At 44.9% G+C, this 27,191-nt stretch overlaps 1 protein-coding gene across 4 annotated transcripts in view; it reads right to left on the reverse strand.

Moving 5' to 3' along the window:
* AFF3 (ALF transcription elongation factor 3) overlaps positions 1 to 17,446 on the reverse strand; it is a 340,331-nt gene extending 322,885 nt beyond the window's left edge. For all 4 annotated transcript variants that reach the window (XM_087756127.1, XM_087756125.1, XM_087756130.1 and 1 more), the window contains exon 1: positions 17,132 to 17,446. In XM_087756127.1, the coding sequence (XP_087612253.1) occupies positions 17,132 to 17,184 (53 nt within the window). In that variant the 5' untranslated portion in view covers positions 17,185 to 17,446. The remainder of the gene's footprint in view (positions 1 to 17,131) is intronic.
* Positions 17,447 to 27,191: the final 9,745 nt, after the last annotated feature.

The raw sequence follows: 27,191 nt of genomic DNA on the forward strand, positions 1-27,191 counted from the left end.
CAAAGGCTTTTCTGGGTAACAAGCCCTTCACCACTGTTCCTGGAGCTTGACCCCAGTATGGAACTGGGAATGGAGGGATCATGGGACCAGAAGGAAAGTGGCTGATACATTCAACTGGAAAAGGGGGAGTCCTGAGTTTCAGCCCTCACTTCCCTGAGTGCCACCATCCCAAAGCTGTATGTGTGACATCCAAGGAGTACAGGCAACATGTGGCCACAGAATACCTTGGACTTCTCCAGGCCCTTATGTACTGGGCTAACAAGTCTGCTAATCCCCAAATTGCCTCTAGGCATGTGCACTAGCAAACCTGGGGATAATGTCTAAGTGTGCTTCTGCCAGAAAACAAGGACATCTTGTGTGCCTAGTTGGGTTGTATGAGGTTTCTGGATTGTGGGTTTTGCTATGTTAATTCTGCCTAAACTGAGCACATGAACTACGATGTTGCACCTTGCTTAAGAGCTGTAAAGACTGAAGTTAAGTATCTGTTTTGGTGGCACACAACCAGCTAAATTAATCTCCTGGCATAAATTTGCACTGCCTGGTTCAACAAACAAAATCAAAATCCAGTCTCCCAATAACTCAGAGGAATTTCTGGCTGATGTGGCAATCATTAGGCATATTAAACAACAAATACAATGAAAGTGATTTTTAGTGGTACAGATAGAGAGGCAGCTAGTATTTTAGTATCGCTTTCAGCTTCCAACCTAGGTATGTCTCCAGCCTGCTAACAAGCATCCTTTGTGGATTACTTGCTGTACTTTGACCTTCCAGAGCTGCTTGCTTTTTCTTTACATTGGAGACCTAAGATTCTTCTGTATTCCCTTAGTCTGCACTCCCCATAAGCAATAAAACTATATCTCTTGTCTTAACTGACTGACTTTCTCAGTAATCACACACCTTAGATTACAGACTTCAGGTTTAGATGCATCACTGTATGAAATACTGTATAATGAGCAATCTACTGACTTTCTGTCATGCTTAGAAAATATAGTCTCACAGGTAAGTCTGTTTCCACCTCTCCCATTTTAAGCCTGTCAGGTGCCTGTGCCCACAAAAAAAGGTTCATCTGGCCCACATCCTTCATGAAGCTTTGGGCATGTGTACACAGCACAGCGGGGCAGAGATCCCCAAGCTAACAAAGATCGAAGCAGGGCTTCACGTATAGCACCATGCAGCCCTACAGGCTTTGGTTGAGGATAAGCATAGCTGTACTCACGTGATGCTGGGCCCCAAATAGTTAGTCTTGCCTCCTGAAAAAAACATGGGACAAAGCTGATGACCACGGATGTTGTTCCCTAGGAACACAGCTGAACTGCTTGTAGCCCTACTGATGAGACGTTCTGTGCAACTGGTGCCAAATATCAGAGCGTCACTTGAGGTAAATACAGCCCCAGTGTTAATAATAATAATATCATTTGTTTTTATCATTACCCAGTGTATTTTTGTAATGTCTTTCAATGCATCTGGCCCATATCAACTGCATGGTAATTGAGTGTTGTCAGTAAAATTATGTAAAATTAATTTTGACACCCTTTCTCTGAAGTGTCTGTTCTGTGTCCTTGGAATGAAATGTTTTGATACCAGCGATTTTCTTCAGAGGAAATAGCTCCCCAAGCTCCTGTTGCTACCCTTCTGACTGCAATACTGCCGAATGTGTTATACCCAGGCTTTACCTCATCCTCTGATTTCTGCTTAACAAGTCCACAGTCATTTTCAAAGATCCTTTTCTATGTCTTGCCATGATTAAGAGAAGGTCATTTTCTGTTCACTCAAGTAAAAATATGACTGATGCTAATTTTCTGGTGTTAAAACCATGTATCACACACTAAGAAAAGCATCAGGTGTACTCTTCACCTATCAGGAAGACTGATATCACATGTACTAAAGGCTTGACCCGAACATGTCCCATATTTGGTTGCATTACTTTTGCTTGACTGCGGAGAGCTGAATCTTTGCAAGTAGATCATATTCATGAATGTGTCATGCCTCACTATGTCATTGTGCCAGAGACTCATTAAAGATCTACTCAAAGCTTCCTTCCTAATTTATATTTCTTCTATGAGTTGCTTTGATTTGAGAAATCTCTTTTGCAAAAGGAAAGCCGTCCATTGTTTGGACTCTAAAAGGAAATGTAGGTGTTTAATTGGTGGATGTGGTTTTCATTATACTTTCCATCTCCACCGCAAACCCTCTTCATAAATTGTGACAAGTCTGTTGGCAGCCTGCTGTATCAGACTGGAGGTAGCTGACTTGATAAGCATGTCGCCCAGCCGAAGAAAAACATGAATTCCCTCCAACTTTTTTCAGAATTGCTAATTAGCTTAAAGGCAGTGTCCTGAATTGGCACAGAAAACCACTGTGAAAAAGTCCTAGGGAGATGTGCAACTATAGTTCGATAGGGTCTAGTAATATCTCAAACACTTTTTGGTTTATTGAAATCATGCTGGCATCTTTGCTCTGAATATACTCCTTATTTAAACACAAGTGCAGTGATTTACAATCCAGTAAAGTCCCCAGCTTCATTTCTACGCATCCCATATCATGATGGTAAAGAAGGCTCATTTGCCAAAGAAAGTAGAGAGGGAAATGTTTTCATTTTTATAAAATCAGTCACCCAGTCTTACAGGGCTGAGGTCCTTTTCCTCTCAAAAGAATGCAGAGGCGGGGGTAAAGGAAGCACCGATCTGGTCAGTGCTGCAATTCTCTGCTGCCGTTTCTTAAGAGGGCTTGTTCCTGCTCCCACTCAGACCAAAAAAAAACCCAAACCCCTGTGCCTACACTTAGTGTTTCCGATAGCCAAGTGGCAAGAAAGCATTTCCAATAGGCAACTTGCATGTGGCCACCCTGTTTTCCACCACATGGAGATACTTTGTGCCAAGCCAGTTGGCCTACAGGGCAGAGAGCAACCCTTGGCCCATTTTAGTATCTCCACTGTGGCCTGAAGTTCACCACTTTTGAACATCCTCAGATGTGGGATGCGAATACGCAATCACAGCATGGGACTATCAGGCCCCGATCTCTCCCCAGCTGAGAAACCCTGACTTCCATCACCTTCAGGAAGGTCCTTGTGCATTCACAGCTCTTAAACTAAAGGTCTCCAACAAAAGTAAATGTTTTGGTGCAAACTGAGAGGGTACTCAGGATGCTGGTGCCCTGAAGTGATAAGAGCATTCACCTCACACACACAAAACCTTCCTGCAAAGAAATTGGAGAGTAGATTTAAACTTGTAAGGATTTGAGGTATAATTTGCAAAAAATGCCTAAGTTGACATAAAGAGCATCTCTATGGGTGTGGCGTTGTTTATGTTTTCAGGGTGGTATCATGGCTTGAATGAGTATGGGCACACTGAAAAATAATGTTCAAGCTTTAGTCTCCCATACATCCCACTCCCCCTCGACATGCTCTGGACATGCTGACACGAAAAGAGGAAGTACGCAGTTTTGCCAGGACTCCCAGGCAAGCCAGTCACGGTGGAAGCCTGACAGCCAGAAGACCTGGAAACTGGCCAGTTTGTGCACAGCATGTCCATCCTGTACGCCTGCATTCAGGTGCATCAGATTTATTATGCATGTGCAGATCACCTGATTTATTGCCATGGTTTATTACCAGGTGCAGCAAGGCCAGCAGCATGTTCAGAACATGTTGGATTTACTGCACGTACACGGGACATCTGCGAGTGCACACAATCACCTTTTCTCCTGAGACTTCCTAGGAGGAAATATGGGAACCATACTCAAACTTCTGGATTCACTTTGGTTCTGTACTTGTCTGCAGGCAGAGACAGACTTCTGGGATAAAGTAAACGCAGCTACTTTAGCATACTCTTAAGAGTGTATTGTGAGAAAACTTGTTTGTGCTTTTCAATCCTCAAGAGGGAACTGTGAGTGGATAAGGGTGAACTACAAGCATTTCAACAGAGCTAGGCTGTTTCTCTAGCACACAGCAGATACATTAGCACCTAATGAGTTATGATGACTTCAGCTTTAACGGATGACTTTTCTTACACCAACCAAATTACAGTATAAGCACCACTGAAATTTTATTAGCTGGTTTTGCATGTGAATATGAGTTGAGGAAAGCAAAACACTTGAGTTACGTATTTGTTCAAAAAATCAGAATTCCATTTTCTTTAAGGCTTTCAATGACAGGTATGTTTCCAAGTTATTTCTGAAAGTGGGAATTAGGGTATATTTCACTGGCATCCAGGTGTGGGCTCCAAGACTCGCTCTGATCCGAAACAGCTGTACTGGAGTAGTACTCCATAGTAGTACTGCAATAGGTATATGTAATTAGTTCCCATTGGTGCCACACGTATTCTGATGAGGTGCTGGAGTGCCTTGAAGACACCCCAGTAGTTATCAGCATTTCAGCACGCTGAGCCCTGAGGAGTCTCTCTCCTCTCTCATTGTGAAAGGGCTCCCAGGCAAGAGAGAGGTTACCCGCATCTCTGGGTACGGCCCCAGGAAGCGCTCCCACACCCCTGAGACACTTCTTCAGGTACCATCCCTCCTGATCCTACCCAGAGCAGGGGGTTTGCTTCATTCACCCAGCCCATGGCTTTCGGCCCCCAGAACAATGTCTTGTGCCTCCACCACACAAGTGCCTGGCTTCCCCACTGTTCCTGCAGCTGAACCTGTTACCTTCAACCTGACTCTGTAGCAGTTGCTTTAGGTAATTCGGCAGGTTCCAGTATCGTGCACATGGAGGAGGCATTTCTTTGTGTCAGGTCGTGGAGACTGCTCAAGTGCACTCATCTCGTATGACCTCAGGCTCCAACCCTCCCATGAATAACTCCCTGGCACTGAGATACATTGTCCTACACCAGGGAACCTGCAGAACTTTAACACGTTGCGATTATGGTAGCTCTAAACTACAATGAATTACTGACTGAGTCTTAGCTTACCCATCTACTGAGATCTTTGGGCAAGGGCATTTTTCTGGTGCTACACGTGCCTCAGTTTGCACAATTGGACTTCATAGATGAGAGCCAGCTCCAGCTGAGCAAACAGCATTTCCCAGGCAGGATGCTTTGACTATGAGCCCCTTTTCTTTACAGCTCTTCATGGTTCCCACTTTCCTCACCCTAAAGGCCCTTTGTGGCCTATCCCCATCATTATGAAAAGTCATTACCAAAAGTTATTACAAAAAAGGCTGACTCCAGTCTTTTCTTGACCCATTAGGACAATTCACTCTCCAAGTTTCCAACTAACACCTTCAGGGTACCCCCGTGCTGTCACTCATGCTTGGGAGGAGTCCTCATAAACATGCACAAAATCGCTTCATTGTTCTTTTTGAGGTTCTTGAAATTTCTGATTTTTCCCATCATGCTTACACTCAGGCATTTGGCAGCACTGTCAGGCTGGCGGTTTGCTGCCACCACTGTTTATTTGGATGATTAAAATACTCTGTCTTTTCTTTCTGAACAGTTTTGCCTACATCCATAATTTTCTTTTGTCTTTCACTTTGTCTGCAAAGTTTTTGGTCCCATGACTGGCTCTTTGTCCTGTGTCTGAACAGCACCTAGTGCAGCAAATCTGGGACCCTGCCTTCAGATGCAAAGTCCAATGGTAATGCACGTGAATAACAAGAGCAACAGGTAGAAGGGTAAAATAACATAGCTGCCACCCTCTCCCGGAGTCAGTGCAGAGCACTAGCCATTCCAGTCCATCAATGAAATATGGTTATGACGGGAACATGAGGAGTTTCACTATTGTTTCTATTGGGGTAAAGAGTTAGGACGTTTCCTCTTCCGGGAAACCTTCATTGTAGTTTAATTTCAAATCATCCATGCTCCAGAATTAATTGCAACTTTCATTATTTGATTATTTTCCCTCCTCTTTTTAACCCATAGGATAATTCATTCCTTTTTTTTTTTTTTTTTAGCTATAGGTTACTTTGCTGTGTGCGAGTGTGTCACAGAACTCATTTTTCTAGTTACTTTGACAAACCTGACATCTTGCAGCTGTTACACATCTTGTTTCAATTACATCTCTAGATAAAAAGAATTCTTAAAGCCTGAAGGCTGCAGATGGCTTCCTGGTGAGGGGTTAACTCCAGCTTCGTATTAAAGCCTTTTGGGGGTCCCGTTTCTTGGGCTGTTCTCTTCAGTCTCCTTCTCTTATGCCCTTCTAATTTTGCGGTCTCACTTACTGTAACCCCCATTCTTCTCTGGTCACAGGAGAGGAACTGGAGTACCAGTGTCCATCCCTGCCTCCTTCCCACCCAAAAGTGCCTGGGGAGAAGTGAAGTGTCCGTCGCTTGAACCTTATCTCCACATATCATGCAGGCTGCTTACAGCAGGGCACAGCTGAATCGAGCACAAATCAGTGGAGGAAGAACTCAGTCCACCACTAATCCCTAATAAATTCTGGACTGTCCCACAGACTGGGGAAGCTCTTGACAACTGGTGATGCTCTCAGCATCTGGCAAACCACTTGTGTCTAATTGGGTACCCTGAGATATTTACACTGTGCTTAATGGTTACAGAAGAGATTGATCACCCTATTCTTGGTATCTATCCAAAAAGGGTATATAAAATCCTTTGATCTTGCTAAGGCAGCAAAACATGTCTAACCATCAGTTATGTAAAGGTGGTTGTTATTAATTTGAATACTGCACAGAGAGGAAAGAACAGAAGTACCATATAATGAGATATATTAAGACTACAAAAGAATTAAGTGAAGCCGTTATGTTATGAATCATGATTTTATTGTTTAGCAGTCAGCTCTTGATGTAATTCGGATAATAATGAATGGGCTAATTCCTTACACCTTTATTCAGGCTAAACTTCCATTGACTTCAAAGAGAAAGTTGTCCAAGTCAGGACTAGAGACTGCTGCATCTATCCCATTATTTGCAAACGCTTTTCTGAATATAAAGTGTTCCTTTATAATGGGCTATCGCCAATAACAGTAACATTTACATAATATAAACCTCTTACATAAGTGTCTTTCGTGTTCAAAAAAGACCTTTTATTCTTCTGCAAACTGCCACGTTAAAAGTTCTTCTGCAAACCCTAATATTTATTAAAGTATAGGAACATACAGAATTTCTCAGTGTACCATTTTCATCATCTTTCCTTCTGCTCAATATTTTTCATTTCATTTTACCATAATTTTTTTCTCAGAAGAATGTGTTATTTATTGATTATTAGCAAAGAGATGATTTATCATTGCAAATATTTCTCTTTATCATAGAAAACAGAGTGCCAAAAATGGGAAAATGTGCTAAGCTTTCTTACATTTTAACAGATGCCAGGAGAATTTGAGGAAACAAATGAATAAATAGTCCTGCATCACTGTTTCTCTCACTCTACAGTTCTATTTATAAGTTAATGTCCAGTATATCATTTCAAATTGGCACTTTTAAGTCATTCTTAAACTAATTGCTCAAAACTTGAAAAATGTGCTTAAGCGTAATACTTTCTGTTTTGATCAAGGCAGGACTCCTCAGGTTTTTGACAAAACCAGAATTTTTTCTCTGGTTATAAAGTATGCTCTTCCATCTGGAACTTATTTTGATATTGTGAATCTTAATGCCTCAGAAAAGCACACAGAACAATGGACGGGCACTACTTGATTGTTTTAAATTGAAATTAATTAATTATGAAACAGCTGCAATAGTCTAAATTACTTATTTCCCCTTTCAGTGAAAATGAATTTACAGGCATTTGCAAAGCATACAAAAAAAAAGAGAGAGACAAGAAAGTCTGTAAGAAGGGAAGTCGTGTAGAATTGTCTATGATCTGTATTGCAAGAAAGTAAATAATTAATAGCTTCAAGGAAGCATATTAGAGATTGCTCTTTCTATTATACAGTCACATTGAGCAATAAAATAATGCTTTACATCTCAACAACAAATACAGTACAGAACTCAGTAGAGTTTACCTTTCCAGATAATCATTTTTTCAGCTGAAAACAGCGATTTTTTTCACATTACAACCAGACTGTGACTTGAAAGAAGCTTCTCAGTCATTTAGTCAAGATAGATGAGCAATGACTGTTAGAAAAGCTATGAAGGCATCAAAAGATCTACAGTGAAGGCCATTAAAGAATAGCTAATCTGCTCTAGTTCTAATTCTCTGCTAATGGGTTTCCTTAAATGTGCTTTACATCAGCTGTAATTAGTTCAAGATATTGCTACTTATATACTTCTAAGAACAACAACAAAAAAAAAAAGGTTGCATTTTTACCACATCGTATGTAATCATGTTTGCACAGCCATGCACCCAAGCCAGTAAGTTCTTGTGCAATGCAAAGCCTTGAAGAGCATCGTAAAGAGATGCTTTGCTTAGATCTACAAAAGCCAATGCAGGTCCCAAAGCAAAAGCATTTATCTATGCTTTCCTTTATTGGGGTTATCTCAACATCATTTTACCTCAGATGTTGCAGAATCGACCTTTCTAAATGGCCATGGATACGTTAAGCCGCATATATTGGAAATATTTTTCCTATCAATGCTATGGTTTTGGAACAGATTTCATTGTCAGTGGCAGTGACAAAAAACTCAAACCCAAAACCCTTGCCACATTTATGATAGAGCATGACTGGGTTTTGAAGGTATTCATTCCTTCTTAGAAAAAAGTTCATTTATCTGAGAGAGCAGCAGTCTGACTCAATGACCTAGGAGAAATGTACGGTCCCATGGCCCTTTTGGACCCATCTACACAGTGAAAGGGGTAGAGATCCACAAGCTAGCTGCAAGCATGTGGGTATACCCAAGCACGCAAGGCAATGTGGTGATACTAATTCAGATCACTTGGGATCACGGTGGTTTTCTTGCAGGGAGCATGAGTAAATGGACTAGCACACAATCACCTTTTGTACTAAGAAATTCCTGACAGTCTTCAGGCCTAACCACAAACAAAGCACATTGTAACATTAATTTACTCTTTAAACTGGTGACATTTAGTTAACTCAAGGTCATCATCCTGCAGAAAATGTTACACTCTCCTTGCCAAACACAAATGAAGAAATGCACACTTAGCTTTTATTGTTACTTTGTCCTTTAAAAACAGTTGATGACATGGCAGGTTCCCTCCTTGACTACTTCAGAAACAAAAAAAGGTAAAAAAGTGTCTTCTGTTGGATGCATATCAATATAATTATCTTCTCCAGAGTATCTCTGTCAACAAACTGTTCATTTTTTCTGGACTGAGGTTCAACCATCTACTACACTTGCTGTTCTAAGACAAAGGAGCACAAAAACATTAACATTACATCATTTCCTCCTAAAATTGACAGAGCTGAGAGATGAACCCTCCTGGTCAATCAGAAGCGGTCAATGACAGAAAGAATCAACTGTCTCTTGGTGCATCGCCAGGAGGTAGACACCACTCAGCAACATCAGAACAAAAGCTAAACCCCCACAGAGGAGGTTTAGGATATCTGCCAACACCCGTACATCAGAGTAGGCTCCCCAAAACCTTCACAGTGACCAAAGCAAAGAAATGACCAAGGACAGAAACAAGGAGATTGATGGTAGGAGAGACCACTGCTGGGATGACTTCTGAATCTGAGCACTGCAAATGCGTACTTCACCAATGCTTTTTCCTCCTGATCCGTCTGTCTGTCGTATTTGCATTTTTCATACCACCATAGGTCATTACAATACCCTAGCACCTAGACTGCACCACCATGGCAATGTATGGACTAGGAAGGCCACCAGTTTCACCCTAATGGATTTCAAAAGTGATACATGCACTAAGAAGTGATCACAGCTCAAAGCAATCAAAACATAGTGTAAGAAGATACCACCTTCATCCTCTATTTGTCCACTCCTGCCATTCAGTCAAACCAGGCTGCGCCACAAAGGACTCTTTCTTTGGTCTGAAACATGTGAAAACAGCCACATGGAAAGACTGGGTTACATTAAGATGTGGTGCAGCTTTGTCAGATACAACCCTCTTGTTTTTAGTTTTAAGTACTTACAGTTGTGGATCATCTTTATTGAGAAACAAAACATAGCAACAAAAAGCTTCTTAGCAAAGATTTCTGGTCCCTTCTGCATAATTTTAAGTGTTTCCTGACTGCTGAGACCACCACTGCTGCATTGGAACTAATTTATTTTTTAAAAAATACCTAAAGGATCTCTGAGGATAAATTTAAATTGCATTCCTACTGTCATATTTCCCAAGATACACCCGTATCCAGGTCCTTGGTACATGCATGCAGGTTAAAATCTTCCTAAGAGGATAAAACACAGTCAACTTAAGTTACTAACATGTACTTTTTATTTGCTTAAGGTATTGGGAAGGCTGAGATACCAAGCTGTAAGAGAGGAAAACAAGTAGCTATATTATGCATTTTTACCTTTGGAAAGACATAGAAAACACTTAGCACAGAATATTAATAATTATCATCATGTTCATTTAACTGTTGCTACAGTTCATTCACTCTTTCCCCTAAATATAAATTCATAGTTACCCACAAATTGTTCAGAAATTATATAGATTATTACCTGGGTATTAAACTACGAGTGTCCGGTTTTGCTCTCCTGGGGCCTTAGGCAGCACCAGCAAGCATCATCAGTGTCTTAGCATTGATTTAAGAGATGGAAGGCCAGTGAGTAGCCCCCCTGGTAATGATGCAAACACAGGGGGTTCAGCCAGAGCAGGGACCGGCGGGCTCCCCGGGAGCGGTCAGCCAGCGAATCCAGCCCCCAGCAGCAGCCCTGAAATGGTAATTCCCCAGCAGGGCAAGCTTTACGAAGAGATAGTTTTGATCAAAACCAAGCAAGCTTGGTTACTGCATTCCCTTTTCCTACTTTCAGTTGTTCACAAAGAACTTGTGATTTCCACTGGAATTAGCCTTACAGCTAACGAGCCCATGTACAAAGAAATTTTACCTGGGTTTCCTAGAAAATACTGGTTTTTTGAAATCTCATTTTGTGAGGATGTCACTGCAAAGTCACAACTTGATCAGTCTGTTAGATGAGACACCGTCTCATGTGGAGTTTAACCTCCCTGCTTTCTAGCTGTACGTAATATCAGTTTTTCTTCATTTCTATTGATTTTACTTTATTACTCCTATTGTTAATAAAGTTATAATCAGAGTTTAAGGTATCTCTGAACATGTGCTGCGAATAATTGCTAGAGCTCTTTTTATCCATGCTTTGTTGTCTCCTAGTCATAAATATGATCCAAACAGATTAATTTGTTATATGAGGTTAAAAACCTTGCAATTAAACAGTTGCTTTCTCTAATGAGAGTATTGTGGAGTTGAGTATGATGTTATTCCTAATATATGGATGACAAGATGTTCCCACAGCCAGTATTTCTTCTTTGTCTTTTTTTTTTTTTTTGCTTAATGGCCCTTATTTCTCTTCCACTAGTTTTAAGAAACCTGCTATTTTCCTTGAAATATTCCCGTAGAATTGGAAATGCCACATGTACCTCATGCCTTCTTCCGAATCCTTCTCCAATAACCTAGTAAAGTTTCTGCCTCGTCTTCTGCTGGAAAACATACCCAGAGGAACACAAATCTACAAGTCTGAGCGTTAGGAGGAAAGCCCAAAGGGCTGTTCTCCTCCTGCATCCCCCAACTGGGCGTGGGTGCTCAAACAGTCCTCGAGGTGGCGGGGAGAGATGAAAGCACACTCACTGTCTTACTGATGTATCAAAATTTCATTTCTCAGACGAAAACAAAGCAGAAGGTTAAAAAAATAATTGTTCTTCAGAAAAGTGACCGAGTACTGCAAATCAGAGGTGGTGGGCCAGATCTTCATCTGCTATAAACTGGCAAAGCCTCTGGACTCGGTGGAGAGTTAAACCAAATGAGGAGGATGTGGTACATTACATCCAGCAAATGAGCGCTCACATGGCACGACAGACGCATTCTTAAAATGTTATTATTTAGCTGGTGTTTATAAGGTATTATGACCATGAAAAGCTTGCTCTTCTTATTATTTATAATGTTTAGCACATACAATTTGTTCAGTGCTCTAAGAAAAAAAAACAAAACTCAAACAATAAAAGTAATTCCTGACCCAAAGGGCTTCCAGCCTAAAAAACAGCCATCAGGAAGAGAGACCATGCTGTGAAAGCGGGAGAAGGGAACAGTCTATAGTTATTACTCGTGTTATTGTTTGCTCACAACTTATAATCATCACAGAAAGAGCAAATTTTTAGATGGGATCTCAATGAGGGGAAGGTGGTAACTGTGAGTTGATGCTGGGTGGAAGGCAGAGTGGGAAACACCACAAAGATAGAAATAAGAAGGAGACAAATAGGATTTCAGGCATCACTGATAGAAACAGGCCAAGAGCTGAAAGGAAACACATAAGGGACAAAGTCCAAGACACAGGCGGGAGTAGAGCTGTAAAGGAAACGGGAGATAAAAGAATACACTAACTTAATTTTTTGTGAGAGGGAGGTATTGTGGTGTATTGTCTGCAAAAAGGCTAAGCTGGTCCAGCCTCTAACCTCACTGAGAGAATGGCTGGAGCAACCCCTCTCCCCCCAAAGCATCTGCTTACTGTTATCTGAAAATAAATATCTTGATATTCTACTTTGACTGAAGATGCATTTGTAGAATTAGCTTTCTAAATTTGTCTCCAGTAAACACTGTGCGACATGGGAAAAAAATCTTGACTCACACAAATATAAAATGTAGTGACTAAAAGCTAGAGAACCTGGGATCAAGAAGTTACAAAAGGTTCATTTATAAGACTTCTGGATGTCTGGCCACTTTTTGTTAATAGCAACTTCCAAACAAAACTCTCATTGACTTCAAATGGAGCAGGAACAGACCCAAAGATAGCAAATGAACGAGTAATTCAATATGTGGTCTGTAAAACACACTGGGCCACCTTACACTGTGGCATTTGATATTGATCTCCACTTGGAAGCTATACAGCTATACATTTTTTACATGACTATCCAACTCCTACAAAACTGATGCTAACTCAAAATATCCAGAAGTATCAGATAAGTACCAAATAAGCCAGTTACATGCTTGGCTTCTTTTCCCTAAACAAACACTGGTTTGTTTGTGGCTAACAAACATATTACACTCAAAATTATTTTCTTGTTTGGTACAACACAGTAAGTGCTTTAATAAATCTGCTAATTGTTTTTAATGAACGGGAAAAAAACGCAGCCTACGCATGTATCTTACATACGCATGTGAGGACAGCCTTTACTAAGTGGTCTTCGCCAGGGCTATCGCTGTGCCTAAACCTAAGCATAGAGTTAAGGACCCGGCTGAATTTTCATCTAGATTTGTTAAATAAGGCAAATAACAACATGAATGCCTGTAATGCAGAACTAGTCCTGGCACTCCAGTTATGTCCTTTGGTCTGCTCATTTGCTGCTTTCTGTCATGTGTAGTATGTTTTCTGCTGAACAAGAGGCATATAAACCACCTCTAACTGAGACTTTCCATCTCTTTTTGTCTGGTGTAAACAAATACAAAGCTATAAGGCACTGGAGAATCCACACCCTTGAGTCCGGACAAGTAAAACTACACATAGAGCATACAAATAAATGCGTGGAGAAAGAAAAACAGGAGATGGGGCTGTGGCTCAAAGTCGTTAGTGCCGTGTGTTTGGGATAACTGTGTTAGTCAGCGGTAACACCACCTTGACTCAAGTTGGGCTGATCATCCCCAAATGTTCCAGAAAAAGCTTACCAAATAGGCACGAGTTTTGTTTATGCCACAGATTGGTATGTTTTCTTAAAATTTCTATTTGAGTTTGTACTCAGCTTTCACTATTTGAATTATAGTAGTTTTCTGGGAAGAAGAAGTGTTATTGGCATCAATACAGCCTGGAAAAACTACTGTTTAGTAGAAAACAGCTTACAATATTCTCCCATTGCAGTTTACTAGTTAAATACTGTCTTATAGCCATGACACGATATACTATTACATTTTGTATGCTACAGCAAAGTAAAAGACATAGCACGTATTAATTGGAGAGCAAACTCATTAATAGTATAAAAGTAACAATCAATGAGAATTGATTAGCATGCTGCTGTTCATCTGGAAACCCCTTTTGATTTTCCAAGAACATACCAAATTAAAAAAAAAAAAAACACTTTAGAACAGCACGTTAATATTTAATTACTGCACTTTTAAGCAAAACGTTCACCAAATACTGCAAAAAGTGGATTTTCAGTCATAAATTAAGTGCGCAAATTGCCATTATGACTACATTCAAAAGAATAAAGGACAACATTTATTCTCGCTGCAGAGAAAATTAAGTCTCCTAAGTGTTGCTCTTTGCCATGAAGTACTTCCTATCTACGTGGTATATTTTATTTCCCTTTCTGGCAACAACTGCACTCCTTTGAAGGCATCCTGACGAGCCTTCAGAGCTTAAAATTAACGTGCCAGCTTTGTTTTGGTCAGCTTAGTACAGTATTCAAACCAGGTTTCTCGAGAATTTCCCTAAGCCGCCCCTTGTCGAGCGGCGAGCAGGCAGGACGGCGGGGAGGGCAGCATGTTGCGTGCACCCTGCCTGCAATGGGAGACCGACCCAGGGCCCTTTGCCACAGCCCCTGCAGCGCTGAGGCACCGCTGGCCTTCGCGATGGACTTTGGAAGCTTTCACTAAGTGAAAGTAAGTTTTTATTTAATCCTGCTCGTGCAACTCTTCAAAACGACTGCTCCGAACCATTTGCCGAAACAGCTGCTTCATGATAAACTTGCAGCCTGTGATCTCAGATACTCCCAAGCCAAATCCAGTCAGCAAAACCTAGTGCCCCAAAAGGACGCAAACACGCAACAGCAAACACCTGCAAACCCCCTGCTCCCCTGATGAGCTCCGCTTAAAGTCGGTGTGATCCCCTCGCTAGGCACTGCGCTGGACATTTGTGGGTTCAACCCCCACACGGGGGGAGAGTTCAGCAGCGAATGCAGGCCTGCCACTATGCAATGGCTTTTCATGCGTTGTTGGAAGCCCTTCTGTTGAACCTACCTTCTACACTGTAACAACTATAGAGGAACACAAACAACAAGATCTATGAAACCCCAAGATAGCTTGTAATGCAAATAGAGACATTTTCAAGCAGGTAAGTTAGCTGGAAAATGGTTGATGCCTTTTTGGACCCATACAGGAGCTTTATGGCAACTGCGGTCATTTGAAAGTGGCTCCACAATAGTCGAAAAGCATGCTAAAAAGGTTATGAAAAGGAGCAATTGCCAGACACAGCCTAAAGCCCTAGCTTTCCAGAGTTACGTTGTTAGCTTTTCAAATTCAATATTAACTCCAACAGCCAGCTTGCAGAACAGACTAATGAACAGCACGCTTCCGCTGGAAAAAGAAAATTCCCCCAAAGTTTGTCTTCATTCAAGGAGAAAGGGAAAAACATTCAAATGTGTGAAAGTATTATTTCTCCCATTCTTGTTTAATAGAAAAAACATGTAAATTGACTGTAAAACCGTGCGTATGGACTGAAAACTTAGACTCAGGCCAGAGATAAATGTTATGGTTTGGATATAAACTGAATATTGGTATTTATAATTGAAATGAGGACATAACCTTAACTCGTGTCACAGGCAGACACACTGTAATTAAAAACTTTTATGGGGTAGTAACTAATTGTGTATTATACGTGCTCTTTAAAGTTCCCCTAGCAATATAAAAGTTTTATTAGGCTGGATGTTATCAGTGTACGCATTTACAAGCACCCGTATTATGCAGAGCAAGCTGTTCTCCTCATCCTGAGGTCTTTTGTAAGAAGCGGCTCCCTAACGGGACCGGCTGGCCCGGCTGATTTCGTTACACCTGCCACCGAAGAGATAAGCCGGCGCTGCCGACCGCGCACCCTGCCGACAGACGATACCGGTCACCTGACGTGTTAAAAAAAAAAAAAAAATGCTACACCGTTACCTGATTTCAGGCAAAAGTACGCTCGGCTCCCCAAGCCGCCGATCCAGCCGGCCGGGCGCAACCCGCCACCGCCGCCCCGCCTGACCGCGGCACCGCGCCGCGGCGGAGCGCACCCAGCCCGACGGGGCGCCCGCCCCGCGGGGGGAGGCCGACACCGCCTGCCCACGGGTGGGGACGGCGGGGCCCCGCGGCACCCCGCCCGCCTCCCACCGCGGGGTCCGCCGGGACCGCGTCCCACCGCGGGCTCCCATCGGCGGCGTCGCCCCGGGGGTCCCGGCGCTGCCCCGGGGGTCCCTCCCCGCACAGCGGGCGGCCTCGGCGGTGACCGCCACGGAGCGCGCCCCCCCCCCCCATCCCCGCGGACCCCCGCCGAGCCCCGCCGGGGTCCCACCACGCCGGGGCCGGGCCGCGGCAGGCCGGCGGCGGGGAGCGGCGGCCGCCCGGGGGCGGCGTGCCTCCCGCAGCAAACTCCGGGACTTGGCAGAGGCAGCGGCTCGGGGAGGGTGGTGCGGGGGGGGGAGGGCAGCGCTTCCCACCTCCAGCCGCTAATGACATTTCTAGAAATTGTTTCCCCTCCTCCCTGGCAGCTCCGCACCCGCCGCCGGGGCGGGCAGGGACGGGGGTGCGCAGGGGGAGGTCAAGGGCATGCGATGGGGGGGGGGGGAGCGGGAAGGGGCAGGAGAGAGCAGAGGAGAGGGGCGTCGGGGCGGCAATAAAGGCGGCCCGGGGGGAGTTGCGGGGCGAGGTGGGGGGTGTGAAAGGGGCGTGCAGGAGGGATGGGGGATGAGCTCCGGGAGGGCAGCCCGGGGTGCCAGTGGCGGGTGAGCACAGGGGATTATTGGGGGGGGCTGGGGGGAGGGGGGCAAGAGACTCCGCAGGCAAACACTACATTCACCTCCCGGACCCACCCTGGAGGCCAGGGGAGGGGGGCACCCTTCCCTCTGCCCCTCCCGGGCCAGCGATGCTGAGAGAGCAAGTGGCAGGGGAGACACCTCCCTGGGTACTGCACCCTCTCTTGCTAACGCACCCGCCGCCCCAGTTACTGCACCCCCGAGCCACCGCACCCCCCTTATTGCACGGCCACTATTACCGCACCCCCAATTTACTGCACCCCTCCAGGTAGGTGAATACCCACCCCAAATTATTGTACAACCCCCTCCCCCCAATTATTGCACGTCCCCCAGTTATTGCACACCCCTTCAGTTACTGCACACTCCCCCGTTACAGCACCCCCCGCAGATCCTGCCCCCCTCCCGGCTGCTGCTCCCCGCGCCCGGGGGGAGGCGGAGGCACCACTCACCACAGAGAGTCCAGGTCCCACTCCTGAAGGAGAGCTAAGTCGAAGCTGTCCATGGTGAGCGATGTCAGCGCCGCCGCGCTGCAACCACACGGCGTCCGGGGCGCATCTTAACTGCACCGCGGGCAGGGCGAGGGCGCGGAGCACCCCCGGCGCCGCCGCCGCCGGCCCCTCTCCGCACACGCGCGGGCGGGGACGAACCCACCCCCCCGCCACCACCTTCCCCCTGGAAAAAAAAGCAAACCCCAAAACCCCGGTGCCACCGCTCCTTTGCAAGCGGCGCGGCGCGGCTGGGCTCGGCTCGGCTCGGCTCGGCCGCCGCCGCCGCGCTCCGCTCCCGCCCCGCTCCCCCGCGCCTCCTCCCTCCCCGCTGCGCGCCGGCAGCGCGGCCGAGGCGGCGCCCGCCCCGCGCACGTTGCGCCCGCGCCCGCGCAGCGCCCGCCCGGCGCGGAGGGGCGGGCCCGCCCCGCGGGGGGAGTTGGTGGGAACTTGCACCCCGAGAGGTTCGCCCGGCCCAAGTTGGCTTTGGGTTTTATTCCCCCCCTCCTTCCTCCTCCTCCTCCTCCTCCACGCGTGGTCCCTGCCCCTCGGCCCGGCCGGCTGCCCTCGGGTGGGCCTCGGTGCACCGGCTGGCCAGCAGCCCACGCGTCGCGATCACCAGGATGGAGATAACAGCGGGGAGAAATCGGGACAGGTTTACAGTGGGACAGGCCACGGCCCCAGCGGCAGCCCGGGGTGCCAGCGTGGGCCCTCTGCCCGCGGGGCCGGCGGCCTTGCAGCAGTTGAGGCGCGGGGTCTGGGGTTGGGTTAATCCATTTTTGCACCGATTCCTCCTTGGATGTGTAGTGAGCTGCACCTGTGCAAATTGCAGCTCCTACAAGCTCCATCTACATCCAGGTCCACCTAGATCTGCACAGCAGATTAAAGGTCCCTAGAGTGCATGAAGCCTTTAAAAATGAGCGATCTCTGGTTAAAAATAAAAGTACCGATCATCAGTGCTTGCCACCCAAAGAGAGTAAGACGCCTCGCACTGTCCAGCCTGCGTGAAGCACTGGCTGTGATGTCTGGCTGGCCAGGGGAGGCAGGCTCTCCTGATTTGTAGTTGCTGAATCACATTAAGAGAGGTTAACACACATTAAATACTTTCCAGAATATTGGGCTTTTCAGCTAAGCAGTGAGCAGCTGCCAGAGAAGTGCCATGTCATCGCAGACGGGGAGAAGAAATGTGCAAAATTCGTGATGAAAAGAGGGGGCTATTCATGTGGCAGTGCCAAGGCGAATATGCACAGGGCGATCCCACGCTGGGAGATCCCTGCTCTTGGAGACCAACCCAACCCAGCTTGCCGCTGGCTAGTGGCACCCCGACGTGCGTGTAGCCCTGGCAGCCCAAAGCAGCACAGGCTCAAGTATTTATGCAGGTTTCTGGACTGGTTTTGTGCCTATATGTTACTCGTTCCTGAGTTAGCTCGATTTAATTTAGGGTTGGTAACCCTGCACAAGCTGCAGCCGCAGCTTTGGCTGCAGCGTAGGCACGCTCCAAGGGAACGGTTTGAAAACCCATATATTTGTACGCCGCTTTCGGCAAGCCACCTGAAAATCCTGAGCCACTCCAGAGCTGCTTCTGTTCCCTTGCACAGCCAAGGTGGTGCTGCCTCCTACTGCCAGAAGTCCCCCGACCCTGTGGATGTGGCGCATCCTCAGCCTGGAGGCACCCACGGGAGCTGGCTCCTGCCAGGTCTGTCTCCTCACCTTCCCCAGAGGGATGGAGAAGGACGTGTCCCGGCTCGGGAAGGCTTGCGGCACTCCCTGTCTAACCAGAGCAAATGAAGATGAAAATGAAAAAAATTAGGCCAGTTCAGATGCCAGGCTACATCCAGTATTAATGGATACATAAAACCACCTGAAAACAGCCTTTTCTGTCAGCTGGGGTAAAGCTCAGTGCGGCTGAAGGTTGAGCCTGCAAAGCGGGTAACATTCTCAACAAATACATTACTTACGTGTGAAGGAGTGAAGGGCAGCATATTTACACTGACCTTTTTAAGCCACGGCCTGTTCTGCCTCGCTCTTCTTATTTTAAGGGGAGATTTTGCAACGCACGTTGCAGTGTGGCCCTGATTCTTTCCCTGAGTCCCAGCTTACACAGTGATTTGCAGAAGTGCTTAAATCACCCTCGAAATGGTATGTACGGCAGGGGAGGCTTAGGCTGTCTTTCTGGACTAAATCACTAGAGTAGACCCGCTTTACATCAGCGCTGGAGCTGACCGTAGGTCATTCTGTAAAGCGCCACGCGGACTGCAATGCTCACAAGTGGCAGCTCGCAAACACGTGGAAACTTGGAAGTGAAATTCTGTAGGCTAAATTCATCATCCAAACTGAGATCCATAGAAAAAGTAAACAAACAGCATGAACACTAATACATAATGATAGCAACATAGGCAGTATGTTTTATGTTTTTAATATGTTTTTACACACAAGATTTTTTTTTTCATTTCTTGCATGTATATTATTATTGTGATGTTCTTTTCTTTCCCATCATGGCCATGATTCTCTTCTCATGCGGAGCAGAAAGCATCAAGACTAATTGCATTGAAATTAATGTCAATTGAAAATCTCAACTGTTTTGGTTAGCTGCCAAGTGCTGGAAGCTTCCCCTTTTCTCCCCTGGCCTTGATGGCATTTTTGAAGCTCCTTGTGTGTGAGACCTCACCTACAGGTTACCCTTCCACCCCTGATTTTAATTCCTCTGCGATATGCCCGGCCGGGAAGGCTTGTGGCTTTGCTGCGTTCCTCTGCTAACGCCTCGGCATAACACCGTGGTCGGTCCCTGTGGCTGGAGCATCCTCTGTGCTCCACAGTCTCACTCACTCAAATCCTTTCTGCTTGCCAGCCATCGAACAGTAACCTCACCTGCTGCTTTCTTACTTAAAAATGTCCCATCTATCACCAAATATGGTATGATTGTAACTGTAGCATACAGTAAATTAATGCAAACTGTTTAAAAGAGTTCAGGCCCATGCCTGAAGGAACACCTTCCATGCTGCCTGTTGCAACCCACGGCTTCCCCACAGTCACCGGTTCCCCCCGTCCCCCCTTGCTGTGTGACTTGTCAACATATTTTCAGCTCCTGTAGGGAGTGAAACCTACCTCTTTAGGAAACCATGGTGTTATATAAATAAAAATATGCCGTGTGCTATCTAATCCTGCTCATTGTACATATATTTTTAATGATTCATGTAGACATTGCTTGCCCCCTCATTGTGCTCTTTCCGCTGTTAGCAGCTCTTCATTAAGAATAAGCAAGCAACTGTGCCCAGTCAAGCAGACTTTCTAAGAAGAGCTGAAGGCCTAGGAACAGTGTGTAATTCAAATCCATTACATAAAGAATGCATGTAACAAGAAAGCTGAACATCATCTTAAAAGTTGACATTTCCCACTTCTCAGACTCTCTGTCTTGAGTGTGGCATAGCAACTGCCTGAGGAAGAGTAAAGATAATTTTAATGCAATATAAAATAAGGGGGAGGTGAGAAATACTACATTCTTAGTCAACATCCTCTACGAAAAATATCGCCATAGTATCTCTTTGGTATAACCTACCTTTAAAACATGTACCCAGCGAGAAATGAATTCCCAGCGCATTCATAAGACCTTAGCTGAATGCTTTCAAAGACCTTAGCTTAATGCTTTCAAAAAACAGGAGAGGAGTTCGGGAGGTGACCAGTGTAGGAAATTCCTTAGCATCAGTACAGCGTGTCTCAAGAATGTGATTTTCTACCTCTTACCCCACTTTTGACACACCAGTGCAGGGGTGGTGGGACATGGTCAGACCTCTCTTTTGCCCGTGGACTTCAGCAGTTTTGGGGCAGCCGCACAGCTGTGTATACACAGCATGGTCCAGGATTAGACGGCACGTGTTGCACCTTGAGGTTCTGAAGACAAAGTGGGGGCTGTTACATCTCATCACTTCTCACCAGTAAATCCACGCCTGCTGTAGTCCAAACAGCCTAAACCATCAGCAATTCCTCTGGAGGGCAGATTGCCACATTGCTCAAGGGGAGGGCTACCAAGCACAGTCGCACTTGTTTCGGTGTGCTATGCGCTTCTAGCACTCATTGCGAGGCAGTCGTCCCAGGGCAGCTCCAGCAGCTGCTCTGAGCTCTTGTATAGGCTGGGACAGCACATATATGGTTCCTCAGTGGGTGTTTACATAAAGCTCAGACACAAATCTCTTCCAAAGAATGAAAAAGCCAAGAAGCATTATTGAGTCTTGCTTCAGCAACTCATCACCATACTGTGTAGCACCTGTTTCAGCTGGGCACTGGCTCCACAGGGGCAAGGGATCCTAAATTAGAGTGGGTGTTGCAGAATCAGTCCCTCAGTGCTTTAGGATGCATTTTGTTTGTCCGGGGGACTCTGAAGTAGTCTACTGAATATACTTTATAATAGGTTTGCTATTTAAATTTAAATAGTGTTCCACTTTAATTAGATACTTAAAGGCTTAAGTGTAGAGGAGTTTTCAATGCAGTTCTTTTCGTAACCTCACAGGGTTTACAGCAAGGCAAACCCACTGGATTATCTAGCCTAGCCACCTGTATATCACAGCCTATTCAGTTTCACTGTTTTTCCTGTATTTAGCTCAGTAACTTGCAGTTTGAGCAGTTGAACAGCCCACAGTTTAGTACTCATAACATAATAAAATGTACATTCGTAAATAATTTTACTCCCTGAATAGCTTTACTTTCCCCCTGTATCTATAGGTCTTCAACCCGATAATGTCTCATTAAGTAACTGCTGAGTTCCAGCGCAATGGCTGTTGTTGCTTCAGCAGAGAGCAAAATGAGCTCTGAATTGGGTTTCCCTGTTCATTTAAACTTGCAATCTGCTTTGAAATTCCTTAGGATGAAAGTTGCGTTTATGTCTGATCGCTAACGTATGCCTAACCTTAACTCTGACTCAGCACTTATAAGTGCTCCTCAATTTCATGCTCTTCTATACCCCTTTATTGAATTATTATATGCTATATTCGTTAGGTGGTTCTCCTCTAGTCACTACAGAAGATGCCAAAAATATTGTGAATGATTTCTCTCCTGCAAATATCATCACAGTCTATTTATACACTGTCGCTTCTGAGATTTGATAAGACCAGAGCGTAATATGGCATGGATACAGATGCTGTCAAAGTTAAGTTAACACAACATATTTCATCGCCCTCCCACTTAACATGCGTAATACACAAATGGTTGAAAACTATCGCTCTTTTAAAGAAGCAAAATATATGGATTTAATTTTTAATGATTTAGCTTGGTAATTAATCCAAATTATTAGTTAACAATAGCTAAAACAGAGAACTATAATGGATTCTCTGGATAATGAAAATATTTATTATTTTAATAAGTTGCATGGCTGGAAGTCTAAGTCAAGTCTTAGTCTACTGGCCACATATTGCTCTTGATTCATACGTAGGACCCCCACGGAGGTAGGTGGATGGCTGTGTCCCCGAACGAAGAAATATAAATTGCTGCTTCCGAGTATTGATGACAACATCTATCATGTCAGCTGCAGAATTGATCCATCTTAAATCATGAGCCAGGGCTGAAGGAATTATGCCAATTAGAGAGACACAGATTTTTTTTTTTTTCTCGTTTTTCTCTTTCCTGTAATTTTTGCCCCACACAAAAGGCTTTGAGACCTATTTATATTATGAAAGTCCTTTTGTCGCCTGAGACCCAAAGAAAGATTTAAACAGAAAATGTAATTGCTGAACAGAAGTGCTATGAGGGCTGTTTCAGGCTCCAGGGAGGGAAGGTCAAGTTTTTAACCTGGAAACAAAAGGATTGAACCCAATGCTGTGAGTGGGCTTTCCCTGGGGTCCAGGTCGAACAAAGCCCTTTTGCTGGACGGTGGCTTTCTCGGCTATAGGGAGGGCACGACCTGCGGCGCTGGCGATAAGCGCAGCAGGTACATGCCGTCCTCCAGAGTGAGAGCTCGGCGAGGGGTCTGCAGGTCGGGGTCAGGCACGAGGGGTGTGGGGGACAGCGAAGAGGGTGTCCCTGGTGACACCTCCCCATCACCCATGCCTGCCGGTCATCCCCCGACAGATGTCAGGGGCCATCTCGCAAAGTGGCCAAGGGAGCAGCGGATGTGCCAGCAGCACACGACGCCCCTTGGATCCGAAAGAAAAAGGCTTTTAACCTCTCCTTCATCTTTCCTCCGAAGATTTCTGAATTTGTGAGCAGTGTCAGATTCGGTTAAGCGATGACTACGTATTTCCTTTTATCTTATGTTCCTGCCTTGTAAACGGCTTTAATAAATACCGTAATTATAATTCTCGGTGACTGCACCAGTTTTAAGGTTGCATCCTTTCAGAGCATCTCTTGGAGCAGCGGCTCCCTGAAGAAAACCTCCGCGTGACGGAGGTTGCTGCCTGGCTGCCTTCGCCGAGCAGGCAAAGGCAAGCCGGAGACAAAGGCAGTGGTGCACAGCTCAGCCCCTGCCTGCCTCCACGCCGCGCCTGGCGGGGGACTGAGCTGTGCATGTTCCCCATCTCAAGCCACTGCCTGCACCACATGAGCAAAGCCAGCACTGAGACATCTGGGAAAGATTATGATTATATATATATATATATATATGTTTGGGGATAATTACATTTACAAAGCAAAACAAGGAGGAGAGGCAGGTGGTCGTTGCTGAACAACCACAGGGGCTCGTGTGTGCTTTTTGCGGGTCTCCGGTGCTGCTGTGAGCTGGGGTTAGGTACAAGCAGCCAGGACCTGCCATGGGGCACGGAGTGGGGAAAGGGGTATGGCCAACATCACATTGCAGTGCTGGCCCGTTGTCACCTGTTGTGGTCCCCAGGTCATCTCCTCTGGTATCTGAAAGGGGCTGTCCCCCACTTGCTGTCCCAGACAGTCACCCAAAGTGGACACGGAGGTTGCACCCACCACCTGGACTGAATACAAGTCCCCGGCAGCTACTCTCCAAACCCAAATGAAGGTGCTCAGCTTGGGAGGCAGGTCTTTTGCCTTCCACACCTCACCCTGCTCTTTGTCAAGGGTTGTTAGGGTCAAGGAAACAGTCCAGCAGCATCATTTGGTAGGAAAGCAGGTGTGGATCTGGACTTCCCAGAGGGGTTACTCCTAGAAAGGGCCAACTGATGGTGAGGAACCAGAGATGACGATGGTAATGATCTGCCTGGATGACAAGGGGGCTATTCAGAAATAGCAGGCACTTAAAAAAAAAACAAACAGCAGTTTAAGGTGGGATCCCTTCATCAATTGCTAACACCTCAGGAGGTGACAAAGGACTTGCCATGGGTGCAAGTCAGCCAGCCCACCACTGCTGCGTTGAAATGTTGCCTCAGCCTTCCTCTAGCAGCTGCCAGTGCTGGTTGGTCCCTGGGCTTGCGGGATTGCTGTTTGGGTCCAGAGCAGCCCATCCATCCTTCCCTCACTATTTTGATACTCGATGAACTGCGTGCTCAGCAAAGCCTCAGTAAACATCTCTCAGCTGAAGCCCTTGTTTCTGGGCTACCAGGAGCATTATCCAGGGGAATGTTTTGTTTCATGAGGGAAAAAGAGGGCCTTTTGGAAAGGCAGTAAGGTGTTTAAAGCAACATTTCTGGACATCTTAGTGGGTTTTTTTATGTACAAAAGATTGTGTATCCAACTTAAAGGGCACAGACCTTAGAGAAATTCAAAGGATCTTTTGAAAAGAGGTTAAATATATTTAAAATTTATGACTGTGCACCCATGCAAATTGGGAAAGGAAATTAAACTATATCTGCAGAAAAGGAAAAATACATCTACATATGATGTAATTTAGAAAGTCAACTGTATCTTTGAATGATGTCTGAATGAAAGGATAAGGTAATGCTGAGGAAGGCTTAATATCTGGGCTTAAAAAGCCACGTGGGACCATAGGGAAAAAGGGGTCGCAATATACTTACATACTCATTGTGAAGAGTTTCCAGTAGAATGAAAACTGTATCTAGCTGACTTTTGGCTAAGAGAGAAAGATACACAGAGAGAGCAAGTACATTTTTTTCAACCTCATCAGTGTTTTCTATACAACTAGATCCATGCTCCACGTGACTAATTTGAAAACCTACACACCAATATTTTTTCCTAATCTGGTTAGTCTTTGTGGCTATTTCCTATGCTGTGCAAAATAAACTTCTAGTCAAAATAACTGGGCTGAGAACAAGGGGAAAAAATGATGGGAGAGAGATATAAAGCAGAAGGAAACCATTTGTGTAGGTATTTCAGGGAGACATAAAGTACCAACCAACTTAAAGAAAGCGACAAGAGTAATTCACAATATTTTCCTTTAAACTAAAGGTGGAAGTTGTCTGTGTTTCAAGCCCAGTGTAACACAGGGCGTTACACGCCGTGTGACACGCTAAAAGAGCCGGTGATCTCAGCTCAGTTCCTCGTGAGGAGGTGCTCGCCAAGCAGTGCTGAACAATTGGGTCCCTGGGTAATAATTTTATTGGAGAGGCCAAGAAGGGAACGGCCGTGGAATTAATATTGCTGCGCTGTGCTGTTCCGAGTCTGAGGGCGAGAGAGGACTTTGCTTTATAATGCTGACACCGCAAATCCCTTAATGAGCACTAAATTCACTTAACAAAATTCTAACTAACTCCTTCAGGTTTCTGATGTAGCTTAGCATGTCAGCTTTACCTTAGAGTTTTCTGTGTTTTGCTGGTCTATGCCATCAACCTGAGCATCCATAAAGCCAGTATTCCTTTTTATTCACTCTACCTGTTTATTGCTTAGTATATTTACCCTTTTATTAAGAGCTTCCACTTGGTTAAGACTTGTTCAAGTATAAGCTCAACAGGAAGCATTTTCCTTTATACTGTAATAACTCTGTATTGTTGCCTAGAGGGTGACAGAAAGTAACGTAAGATTCATAAAAATATAACTGTCTGAGCCAAGTAGATAGAATTATGGTAAGCATTAACCAAAGTGTATTTCTCTGTCCTATAGGGTGAAATCAGAACATCTTAATGTTTTCTTTCTTGGGTCACATAATTCTGCAGAAGAACACCAAGAGAAATGCCAGACTACTTCTGCTTGATCGTTATGTTCTGTACCAGCCTTTCGAACAGGTTTGCAAATAAAATTACTTTATTTCATTATGTGTCATTTTACATTTTGCCCATGCATCACCCCACTGAGACCATTTGGTTTAAGACACTTTTTTTTTTTAAGCTATAAGCAACTGGAATTTTAAACTCATTTAAACTGTAATTCAGGATGCTTCTAGTAGCCCATTTTCAAGTTTAACCACTAAATGAGTACATCCTTAGAAAAAGAAAAATATGTGTCTTATCCTCATTCGTTTTTTATCCAAGTAATATTAAAAAACTCCAAACCTCCAAAAGGCACACTGGTGGGGAAATTTTAACCCTATTGGAACCGGCATGGTAGTTTCTGAACACAACTTTTTTTGGTTTGTTTTCTTTAAGTTGGATGAAGGAAGTGTAGATTTGCTAACTTTCCCTTCTCAGCCAAGGGGGGTGAAATAGCCCGTACATCTCTCACTATCCTATGACAAGGAGGTGGCTGAGCTCCGTCCTCCAGAACACTGCACTCCTTGCTCCTGAAAGAGGGGGTCAGCATTTTGGATCTGAAATCCTGTAAAGCCGTATGTTCTGTGTCAGCAGCTAGACTAGCTCCATTAGCATCAGCAACAAGCTCTTTGATAATTTCCTACCATGCTGCAGAAGAGCTACCCGCGTACAGCAGCTGTCTCCAGTGAAGAGGAAGCAAAATTATAGTAGCAGCAGGATAAATGCCACAGGCAAAGTCATGAAGGTGATATTTGTTAGCAGTTGCGGGTTGAGAAAGAAACCTCACACCTGAGAGACTGAAAGAATAAAGGATGAGATGGTCTATTATCGTATTTTCATTATTTCATTTCAATATTTAGTTAAATTAGCAAACCTTAAGTAAGATGGAACCGGCTATAGTTGTGTTGAGTGGACAGGACAGAGTTGAAAACTCCAGGACATTTTTCGCATCTCTAGACTTGAGGATTCTGATGTTTTCTTTGTTCTGGTTG

This window comes from Nipponia nippon, unplaced genomic scaffold (genome assembly GCF_047370975.1).
Source record: "Nipponia nippon isolate SJK-2023a ecotype South Korea unplaced genomic scaffold, ASM4737097v1 scaffold_2, whole genome shotgun sequence".
NCBI lineage: Eukaryota > Metazoa > Chordata > Aves > Pelecaniformes > Threskiornithidae > Nipponia > Nipponia nippon.